General features: G+C 38.6%; 1 protein-coding gene across 2 annotated transcripts; it reads right to left on the minus strand.

Moving 5' to 3' along the window:
• Positions 1 to 6346: 6346 nt before the first annotated feature.
• On the minus strand, positions 6347 to 9090 carry LOC148877799 (CAAX amino terminal protease family protein). 2 transcript variants are annotated; one of them, XM_088944158.1, is made up of 4 exons: positions 8832 to 9088; positions 8222 to 8380; positions 7445 to 7663; positions 6347 to 6747 (listed from the first exon to the last, which is right to left on the minus strand). In XM_088944158.1, exons 1-4 carry the CDS (start codon positions 9018 to 9020, stop codon positions 6406 to 6408), a joined length of 909 nt encoding a protein of 302 aa, XP_088800284.1. In that variant the 5' UTR covers positions 9021 to 9088; the 3' UTR covers positions 6347 to 6405. The 2 variants fall into 2 exon arrangements, with proteins under 2 accessions (XP_088800284.1, XP_088800289.1); XM_088944163.1 differs by lacking the exon at positions 8222 to 8380 and having other exon boundaries at positions 8832 to 9090.
• Between the last annotated feature and the right edge of the window lie 2754 nt (positions 9091 to 11844).

Raw genomic sequence — 11844 nt, forward strand, 5'->3', positions numbered from 1 at the left:
ATCTCGGGGAAAACACCGCCACCACCATCATCACCATCATTGTCATCGCCATCTAAGCCTTGTTCAAACTCTATGGGGCTGGCTACAAGAATTTCGTTTTTCCATTCCATTCCATTCAATGCCATATCCATTATTAAATTATGAGTGCTTAAATAATTGCTTATTAGGTTCTTTTTTCATTTGTAAAGGAAAACATGTGAACAACCACTAATAATAAATCCCTTTTTATTATAAAACTAAAAAGCAATAATTTGTACACACTTGACACAAGAGTATGTATAAACTCAAAATTTGAAAAAAAAAAGTTCAATACCTAATTTAATTAGTATTCTAATTACCTCAGCCTGCTTGTTTCAAAGTAAAATAGGATGAAAAACACATTTCGTGCTAATGAAATATTTGAGCTATACTTTTACCTCTTTTAGGATGAAAACCTTGTTTTCTTTGTCATTTATTTTACATCAAAATAAATTAAAATAGACTTAATTTCATCCATTTTATAAGGAAAAAAAGCAAATATAAATCCGCCTCTGATGTGATTTGTTAAAAAAATATATGCTTATTTCTATATAAATTTATTTTGTGTTGTATCTAAGTTGATTGCAATATTTGTTTGTTTTATAAAGAAAAAGTCTTTTTTTAATCTGTCAGATGTTCAAGTCTCATATCAATGCATACAATATCAAAGCTATCTTTAATAAATATGTATTATTTTGTTTAATTTTAAGTTTAAGTTATTAATTAAGGTAAATTATAGATTACCACTCTATACTTTGGGGTAATAATACTTTGAGGTAATGGTACTTTATCCCCTGAACTTTCAGTTGTGATAAAGAATCATGTAAACTATATTGACAGAAAAAGCTAATTTATTAAAATGCCCTTTAAGATTTGTATGGGTGAGATGATATTCTAAAATGACAAAAATAGGTAAAGCAAAACACGTTACCTTTTTATCAAGAAGAGAAAAAGAAACATATGTAAAGGGTCTGTACAAATATATTAGAGGAAGGACAAAATGGTCCCACCAATTTAGAAAATGGTCATTTGCAGATGTAGAAAAATTTGGAGATTTTAGAAATGTTTACCAAGCACACCAAGCGCATGATGGTCAAATGAAATTTTTTTAAAGTTAACAGACTGAATACTAACGGGGAGATAAAGTATTGAAATCTGAGAGTTGAGTGGGTTTTTATTGAGAATGAAAGTTCAGGGGGCTAACCGGATAAGTGCCATTACCCCAAAGTAGAGGGTTTTCTGGAAAGCCCCCAAAGGAGAGAGTGGCTATCTGTAATTACAAATTAGTATACTCAAATATCTGAAATCAATCCAAATTCGATCGGAATCCGATGGAATATCGGAATTCTTCCGATCCGTTTGCAGCCCTGGGCATATCCGAACCCGACCCGGATTAGCTGACCGTGAGGGCTGTGTAAGCATTAATAAAGCCCCACGTTTCCTGTTCACGCAATAAGAATGGTTCCAAGTTTTCAGAATGAACAACGGACGAGTTTTGTGGCAGCGAAACCAAATCTATATTTTCGTATCGGACTCTTCTCTCTCCATTGCACTGAGTGAGACTGAGAGGCACCCAAGTTTTCAGAATAAGCACACACATTCTTTGTGACGAACAAAACCATACAGAACAGCATTTAATCTATATATATAGCCGATTACTTCCTCGGCTACCCACCAAGGTACCAAGCTAAGGAGCAGTAGGGTTGGGAACGAGATGGCAGCAACCAAATGGGTGTGTTCCTTGCTTTTCTTTGTTTCTCTGAGCTTGGGGCTCTGCTCCGCTCATAGAATTCTTAAAGATTCAATGGATAGCGCACATAGTTCCAACCATGCTGCAGAACCTGCCGTCTTGCCCGGGAAAGATGATGTCATCTCAGGAGGTGCTGGCGATGCTGTTGTCAACCATGTGAATGGATGTGGTTCTGGTGTCCCCAGCTACGGTAGCGGGAGTGGTTCCGGCTATGGCTCCGGACGTGGCAGTGGCCCTGGCTATGGAAGCGGTCAGGGCTCTGGTTTTGGTGGTTGCCGACCTTGCGATTGCGGTACGGGAACCGGTGGCGGTGGCAGTGGCTCTGGCTCGGGCGGTGGAGTAGGGCCAGGTTTTGGAAGCGGCGGTGGATCTGGCTTTGGTTCAGGAGGTGGCATGGGGCCTGGTGGTTACGGATGTGGCAGTGGTTCCGGCTATGGGTCAGGAGGTGGCATGGGAACGGGATCTAGTACTGGTTACGGAAGTGGCAGTGGTTCGGGCTACGGGTCAGGAGGTGGCATGGGAACGGGATCTGGTACTGGTTACGGAAGTGGCAGTGGTTCGGGCTACGGGTCAGGAGGTGACATGGGAATGGGATCTGGTTACGGAAGCGGCTCGAGCTCTGGCTATGGTTCTGGAGGTAGCATGGGGCCGGGTTATGGTAGTGGTAGCGGTTCCGGATGCGGTTCAGGAGGTGGTGTTAGTCCGGGTTTTGGGAGCGGTAGTGGCGCAGGCCATGGTTTTGAAGGTGGTGGGCCTGGTGGCGGATCTGGATTCTGGTACGGAGGCGGTTGCATGCCTCGTTGGGTTTTCGATCCGCCTTCTTATGCCCTCCAACCCGGCAACGGCTGGATGTGCGGCGGGAGAATGCATCCGGAGGGTGGATTTGAGACACTTGGGTGTGAGAAACAAATGGACGGTCAACTTGGAAACCAGCAAGAGGCGATGGCTCCACGCGGGCAAAATGAAATCAGCGGCGTGCCGTCTGATGAGAATGAGATGAGCGGTGGGGCCATCTCTCCAGTTGGATCTGGGGCTTTCGATGGAATCGGCGAGATGCTGTCTAGGGTCCCACCAAGCAAGCCTCCTAGCGAAACCAAGGATGAACTGATCCATCCTCCAGCAGCCTTCTTTCGTGGGTCAGTGGAAGGCGAGGATGGTATTATGCCATGAGAAGATCAATAATGGGCTTGGCCCAGAGCCCATCATGGCAACTAAACTACATTAGCAGTGTATAAGTGATATAATCTATAGTAAGCCACTGTGCTGTGATCACAATACAATATCTTAAGTGTTAACATGATTTTAAAATGTTTAGAAAATGAGTCTATGGACATGAAATCATCTACAGGGTTATAATTTTTATTGAATTATTAGTGAAATCAATAATTTATAAATGTCTTGGTTCCGTAGCTCAGTTGGTTAGTGTGTTGGTCTTATGAGCGGAAGGTCGCGGTTTCGAGTCTCGCCGGGACCAATTCATAAAGTCCACAGGTTACAATTTTTACATTTATTGAAATTTTCGAGGGAGATTCATAGTCTATAAGGCTGCGTTTGGAAATTCTCAAATAGAGTGTAAATCTGATTCAGGGTAAATTTGTATTCTGGTTCACTTTTGCCTATGTTTGACAATATTACATTTATGCATTGACAAATAATAAAAAAAATAGATGTAGAAGTACATCAATAAAAAATAAGTAAATTTGATTTTAAGTGGGCTTTTGATAAAAAAAAGCATATGCTTTATTGGAATACGTATTTGCATCTATTACAATTAAAATTATGTTTGATAAGAAGATATATTTACAAGACTAACCCAACTTTGAAATTTATATGAACTGTTTTACACTATACATTTGCATTCACACTTATTTGCATCGTTTCCAAACACAACCTAAATAGTTATAGCATTTTATTACTTGTTACATCTAGTGAGTGGTATGACCCAAAATAGAGGAGCAGAAAATCTTCCCAAGTTTGATTTTGTGGTAGAGGCTTTGGTCCAATAATAATGGCAATGCAAGTTTGATTTGCCTTTCCAACACTAAATGTTCTTGGTGTTGCACTTGCAGAGGTAGTCAAGTCGAGTATTAGGGAGTTAGGGTTCAGCAATAGAATGATAGAATAATAGCTAGTAGTGGCAATTGGGTGGGTTGGGTTGAGGCTCAATCCAATCCATTTAATTTGTTAAATGGGTTGGTGGGTTAATTTGTTAAATGGATTGGATTGAGCCTCAACCCAACCCACCCAATTGTCACTACTAGCTATTATTCTATCATTCTATTGCTGAACCCTAACTCCCTAATACTCGACTTGACTACCTCTGCAAGTGCAACACCAAGAACATTTAGTGTTGGAAAGGCAAATCAAACTTGCACCCACCAACCCATTAATGACCTAATTATATAAAATTAAATGGGTTGGGTTCAACTTAAATTCGTCTTGATCCAATTCAATCCATTAATCTTATATTTATGTACTTAAAACTAAAAATTAATTCTCTTTTGACAAATAAGTTGCTTATAGCTTGGTGGTAATAGTAATTGTTATTTACACAACTGGTGAAGGTTTAATTCACATTATATGCATATTATTTTTAAAAAGAGAATAAAAGGCAATTAATCACTTGAAACCATTTGACTATGTTCAGGTTTCGGGTTTGATTGAACCACTTAGGTTCAAATTGGTCAGGCCAACTTGAACTATCTAACTAGACTTGTCTTCGAGCTAATCGCATCAAGAGTGGTTGAACCGTTTAGATTTGAATCAAACTAACTGAACCAGACCAAACTGGTTCAGTCAAAATGGTAGATTGACTTCGACCGGTCCATATTGGATTGTGCACAAGTTTGGGATCAAGCCGAGTGATTCGAACTGGATCAAAACAAGAAGACTAGGTCGGTCCAAATTCAGGTTGGGGCGCATTTTGAACTAGGTTAGAATGAGTATATCACACTGGCTCAAGTTTGACTTCGACCGATCCATATTGGATTGTGCACAAGTTTGGGATCAAGTCGAGTGATTCGAACTGGATCAAGACAAGAAGACTAGGCCGGTCCAAATTCAGGTCAAGTCGCATTTTGAACTAGGTTAGAATGAGTATATCACATTGGCTCAAGTTTGACTTCAACCGGTCCATATTGGATTGTGCACAAATTTGGGATCAAGCCGAGTGATTCGAACTGGATCAAGACAAGAAGACTAGCCCGGTCCAAATTTAGGTTGGGTCACATTTTGAACTAGGTTAGAATGAGTATATCACACTGGCTCGGGTTGGATTAGTCTAGAACCAATCTGAATTTGGATCAGGTTAGATCGGTCCGGTCCAAATTGGGCTAGGTTTAGACTAGATTGATCGAAGCGAGGTGATTGGATTTGCTCATATTCGAACCGGGCTGAAATGATCCAGACTGGTCCAAACTTGGGTTGAATTGATTTGGATGAAATGTATTAATTCAAGGCAAAACTAATTTTAATCAATAATTAATAAAAACTAATGTATTAATTATAAAATATTTCATTTAAATAAAGAAAATTAAAAAAATAGTTAAAAAATTCATACTTGTATCTTTAGTGGTTAAGCCAATAGTTATCCACAACCCAACCCAATCCATTTAAATTGACCCAATGAATGATCAACCCATTTTCAACCCGCCAAATATGTACGAAATAGGTGAACAAGATACTGAATGGATTGGGTGGGTTCAATGGGTTGGATGAGAAATTGCCACCCCTAATCAGAGCTCTAGGCTGTATACTGTACAGTTCTTATAGCCAGGCGTGGGCAATGGAATCCTGTGATTTATACATTCAGAGCTCTATATGCGTGGTTAGATCTCTGGAGAGAAAAGACAAAAACGGAATTCCTTGGCAAGCCCTTAATGATCCTGCTCATCGCATGTCTCAATATATGAAAACTTGATTCAGGATCTGTGGTTGGATGAAACCCCTGAATGAGTGATGGACAACACTCCTGTAAATATCTTGCTTGATAGCTAGCTAATTCAAGGGGTCTTCTCCATTGTGAATTGTTTTTCATTTTTTCTTGTGAATTCCTAACACACCACAAAACCAGCTGATTTGAAAACAGATTGGTTCTTGAATTTCTTGTCTAAATAACATGTTTTCATCTGATTATTTAATATCGTATTTCCTACACTACAAATTCTATACTAAAACCATCATTTTGAAGGTTTCCAAAACATGATTTGTTTTTTTGAAACAAGACCAACTTGTTTTTTTTTTTCAAAACAAAAGCATGGGTGAAGAACATGCTTTTGGAATTCGCTGATGTAGCAATTAAAAAACTAATGAAAACAAAAATTCATTTTCTAGAACGCCCCACTAGTTATTTTATGCATTAAAAAGAACAGTGACAGCTTTGCAGAAAAGTTGGAGCTGGATCAACTTGGGTTCAAGGCTAGGCAAGCCTTGATTGGGGATTTCAAGTTTGTAATTTGAAAACCAAAAACAGTTAACCAAATTAGAAGAAACCTTTTTCCATAACTAATTTCTGAATCAAATTTTCAGGACAAGACTTCTAAGTGTAAGTGACAGGTGCTCTCAAGTTGAAAGATATAATTGGTAGCAGAAGAAAATGATTTTACATTTAAAGCTTTTCTTTCTTCTTTTCCACAATTTTAAGAGAAGATGGTAATCATTATAATTACTGCATTGTACAAGGAATGCACGGCGAAAGATGAACTTAAATTCCCAGTCCAGCAATATGAACATCCAAGAACACACCCGATAATAAATAGTTGCAGAGAGTTCTCAGTAGATAAGTGAGCAGCACTGAAAATGCAAGAGCTTAGAACAATTGCTTGCTGCCAATTCATCCTAGAGGCAAGGGATCTCAACAGAAATCCTCTGTAAACAATTTCTTCTAGCAAGGGAGTGATTAAGCAATAGGTAAGGAAACAGGCAGTTTTAGAATTGAATCCACTTGACAAAATCTCCTTTAGTATGGGGTTGTTCACAGCCTGCAAGAACAAGTAGAAGTTCAGTTACTACTTCTACTTGACAGCCAGTGCACCTGCACTGAGAAATTGTTTTTCGCATTCTGTTTGGTTGGGCAGAAAATCAAATTCCAGAAAGGGAAATTTCCCGATCAGTACCCTGTACTTTGGCTCGAGTGACAATTTGGTCCCTGAACATTAAAATGCGACAATCCAGTACCTTCCGTTAACCAGTCCGTTAATCAGCCGTTAAGTGACATTTGAAAAGTCAAAAATGCCCTGAATGCCATCTAATTCTCTTTATCAACCATCCAAACATTGACAAAAAACTGAACAGTCCCAAATCCTAGCCTTTTCTATTCAAAAAGGTTGGTGACTATTTAGAAGAATCTAGAATTTGGGACTGTTCATTTTATTGCCAATTTTTGGATGGTTAAGAAAGGGAATTAGATGACATTCTTAGGGCATTTTTGACTTTCCAAATGTCACTTAATGACTGATTAACAGACTGGTTAGCGACAGGTATTGGATTGTCACATTTTAAAAGTTTGGGTACTGAATTGTCGTATTTTAAAGTTCGGGGACCAAATTGTCACTTGAGCCAAATTGCAGGGTACTGATCAGGAATTTTCCCTTCCAGAAATTGGTTTCCATGGAAAATGATATTTCCCTTGTGATTAAGAGAATGCCTTTTGGAAAGAGTAATATCTGCTAAACTTACCTTGGGCCCAAGTACTCTGTCAGCAAGAAGGGATGTATGCAAAACCAGCAAAATCAGAAACCCAAAACCAAGCATTGATGCCTGCACCCAGTTCCTTTCTTTCGATAAGTTGCTACAGTAGAAGAAACTCACAGGATCATATTTGGACTTTGCTATGTATCTCAATAGCATCAAAGACCCCAGGAGCTCCAAACTTTGTATTATAAGTAGAGAAGTTGCCTGCACCATTGGAAAAAAAAATGATATTGACTTTGGCAAGGAGCTAATGATTTATCAGCATTTTCATACTCATATCAACTAGTTTTGTGGTGACAAAATGTACAAAAAAAGGCTTGACTTTTCAAAACGACTAGCCTTCAGTGAATCAGAATATAAAGACAATACTTATTTCTTTCACCCTTCCAATTTGGACTACTGCATGAAACAGGCCCCTGCTTGACTGCCTCAACAAACCATAGCCCAAAGGCCCTTCTAACAGTAAAGAGCATCTACTTGATATGATGTTTGAGATAGAACCCATTACATAAGTGCTACGTGATTCATTATTTGATCTATCTAGTTCCACATACAGGGCGATTTATTCATATGACAGTCACAACACTCTTAAGAGTAACCTCAAATGATAGCATGCCATGGGTAATGACACATATCTTGAACTTCAAGATCATATCAAAAGCTACTATATTTATCTTCTTCTGGTATGAGTTACATACAATTTCAATTAATGCATTGATTTGTCACCAAAGTTAAATGAGAAGACTGAAAATTTATGTTCACCTCTGTCTGCGGGTCAAGAACGGGTTGATGCCTTATTTGAGAAATTACAGACAATCCTCCAAAACTCAAAGGGATGTGTAAACTGAAGAAATACAAAGCCATAGTGCTCCATATACTCTCACTGTCCCATGGAATATCCGTTGAGAGTACACAAAACCCCTGTTAACACAATACCAAATATCCATCTATATAACTCGCTTATAAGTTGATAACTAATGAAAAAGGAAGAATCATCAGGGGTCATTCACATGTTTTCCTTCTTCTGCAGTGATTCAGAATTAATGAAAGTACAAATCGTATAGTCTAATTTATGCTTGATGTTGATCCTCAAATGTCTTGGAACCAAAATTGGAGAGAAAAAGTGCAGTATAGCGGGGGAGATGTTTGTCAGCTTTAGATAGGTACAAAAGCAATCTTTTTTTTCCCTATCCAGTACCCGAATCATCTATTAAAATGGAAAAGAGATTGTAACTGAAAGAACCCATGCTTCCTTCGTCTAATAAACCAAAAGAAAATGAGCCTCGAAGGAATTTGAGAGAAGAAATGATGAATAGAAACAAAGTAATCTAAAAGTAGAGAAAGAAGAGGCCGGTTCGGTGGCTCCCCTCACCTCAGAAACGTTATCTGAATCTTCCTTCTTAGTGCAAAAACACCTGAAAGAAGCTTTAGCACTAAAATCGTCGGATAAAATGGAGGAATAGAAGACGAAATTTGGAGGCATATACTCCGTTTTATAGAAACCCTTGCTAAATTTAGCGAGAGACATGAACATGGAAGAAGCCGAAGGCGCCAGTATCATGTTTCTGCCTTGTATTTCCTTTCTTTCTCGAAATCCCAATACGTAGTAGTTGGTTTCTGGGGCTATAGGACTCGATGAGGGAATTTGCCACGTCATTACATTTAGAGGATCAGGACCTTCTAGAATGGGGTGGAATTTTATCTTGGACAAAAATCGGGTGTCTTGGTCTTGGATATGGGGCCGGGGCGATAAACCCATAACGTCTTGGTCTGGGCCTTGGGCCTCTCACTCAGTTTGGCACAATCAGAAAATTGAACATTCTTTGTTAAGATTGTGTGTGTGTTCTTTTCTTTTTTCTTTTTTTTTTATTTTTTTTTTTTAGAAAATACGAGAGAAGTTGTGTTTGTGTTGAGACCTTTCTTCAACTTTCTGTTTCTCTCCTACTTTACCAAACATAGGTTCTTCTCAACTCTATAGTGGAATCAGGCTGCTTTTGGCCGAGCTAATCTCCACGGGAGTGGAATCAAAAGGACCTAGCATCGAAAGTAGAAATTAGGGCGGTTCACAGGTTCGGTTGGATCGGTTTAATAGATTTTTTTTCAATCGATCTGACCTGGTTGGGTTACTTAAAGAACAAACCGAAACTGACCCAAACATGAAGAGTTGGTTTTGGGTCAATCTGGTCGGTCTGGCATTGTTTGTGAACAGTCCTATATTTTGTGTAAAATTTCCCAAGGTTCAAAGTATCGACATGTATCAGCTCGTATCGGTCGATACGTATCATTCTAGGACCCCTCCGATATGCCCCTACAATGGGTGTATCGGAGTGACCGGTTCAGGGGGTAGAGGAGACTTAAACTGCCCCCCCTGAACCGGTTGTGAAACAAAAAAAAAGCAACCAAAATGTCTACCGATTCGCCCAATACGCCCCTTTTGGCATATCAGGCATATCGATATTTTGAACCTTGAAATTTCCTACTCAAAAAAAGAAAACAATCCTAAAGACAAATTAATTCCTATTTAACTAATGTTCTATTGTTCTTTAATGTTAAAAATGAGTAACTAACTAGAAAGAATAAACTGGGATAATGATTACCTAGTCAAGAAAAGATTAGGAAATCAGAAACCAACTAACTCAGTTCAATTTGGTTTCAGTTTTCACACATGAAAGTCGAAGCCAAACCGAATTATTGATTTATCCCTCTTTACAACCCGAAACCAACCGATGATGAAGAAAACCGATCAAATCGAGTTGGATCGGGCCAATTGGTCGGTTTGGCATTGTTCGTAAACAGCCCTAATAGAAACACAGGAGGTGTTTCTTTTCCATTGCATTTTTTTTTTTAAGATTTCTGACAAACGCTTATACATGGTGCTGTTTGGTTCAATTGCCATTTTCTCCACAGAGGAGCCACATCAGCCACCATACCAAAAAACACACTTCGTGAAAAGTAAAAACGTCAAAACTGATATTTTGTGAGATCAGCCATGTTTTTTGAGAAAACAGCATAATATTTTCTTGCTGTTTTTTTTTTCAGAAAACGGCCAGCCAATCAAACAGCATATACTGATGCATTTTTTGCCGTTTTCTCAAATCTGATGTGGCTCCAATGCGGCACCGTTATGGTAGAAACTAAAAGTGACAATACAACCAAACGCCAGTCATATCCCCATGATCGAACCCGAGGAAAGTTATCAACCGCTTAGTTCAAAAGAGCGAGATAGAGGCTATAGAACAGACTGCTTATTCATTTTACTCAGTCCATCACGTTAGCTGTGACTGCTTCATTGTAGCCATTGATGTACGAGTAGAATTTGAAGGCAATTTGCATTCAGTTGTTGATTTTTCTTTGAAGTTTATTCCTTCACAATAGTTTCTTATCGTCATGGAGAAGAATGTTCTTTTCTCACTAATTTTGTTCAGTTAATCTCATTTAAAGGGTCGAAATTGAAGATGCAAAAAGCGCCTCGCCTGAATAAGCCCTAACATCGTTCCTCATGAAGCAATGACCAACTTAAATGAATGGACAGATCACTTCAGTTCAGTGAGCAGAGAAACTTGCCTTGAAACTTCAAAAAATTTCATTGCCCTAGAGCTCCATCTCACCAAATAGCTCCCTAACTCATAGGATGATCTATTGAATCAGAGTGCCTGCTAAGGCTTCCCAATTAGCATTTGAAACCTTCATACCATATATATCCAATTTCAGAAAGTAGAGCAGCTTTGCTTAAAGCATTCCTTCATCGATCTTTGGTACCTCCAAAATATATATTGATTTATGAATTATGAAGATATGATACAAGAACATGACGCCTTCAACTGATACAAGCGTCTATTGTCCTAACGTTAAGCTTGTGCTCGTACTGCAACTTTTCTCTATACATCTGTGAAACCAGGTCTTAGATCGGGATGGAAAAAAGCCTGAGAAACAAAGAAATGATTTCCATGTCATTTCATTTGTTAAAGATTGGGAAGGAAAATAAGAAAAAAAAAAGTTTTCACTTCCAAAAGAGAACAGAACTAATAACAGGAGAATATACCCAGAACCAGAAAAATGAAGCCAGCTCAAATGCATTCTGCGTACACAATTCAGAGTGAAAAGAAATTTATCTTCATTTTTTTTTTGCATTGACAAATAAATGAACATTATACCAATACCAAAGTATCCAACCTGGAAAACAACAAAATGGATCAAAGGGTAACAGTAGTTCTGGTCTTTTAAACCAAAAGAGATCTTCTCGAGGCCTTAGGTTTGTTCCTGTGAAGAATCCAGTTACGCCTGCACTCTCCAACGCCAAAGTTGCTATAACATGTTGTAGCTTTGTACCAATCAGAAGAATAAGCTGCACCAAAGTTTCAGGCTTCAGGAAATCAGAGTCACAG

This window comes from Nelumbo lutea, chromosome 1 (genome assembly GCF_056320005.1).
Source record: "Nelumbo lutea isolate HS-2025 chromosome 1, American lotus-T2T, whole genome shotgun sequence".
In the NCBI taxonomy this organism is placed as follows: domain Eukaryota; kingdom Viridiplantae; phylum Streptophyta; class Magnoliopsida; order Proteales; family Nelumbonaceae; genus Nelumbo; species Nelumbo lutea.

Excerpts from the sequence above, each read along its gene's own strand:
- LOC148877799 (XM_088944158.1), bottom strand. The coding sequence starts at position 9,020 with ATGATACTGGCGCCTTCGGCTTCTTCCATGTTCATGTCTCTCGCTAAA. Across the intron at positions 8,381-8,831 it reads ATTCAGATAACGTTTCTGAG|GGGTTTTGTGTACTCTCAAC; the intron begins GTGAGGGGAGCC and ends TTGTGTTAACAG. Across the intron at positions 6,748-7,444 it reads ACAGAGTACTTGGGCCCAAG|GCTGTGAACAACCCCATACT; the intron begins GTAAGTTTAGCA and ends TTGTTCTTGCAG.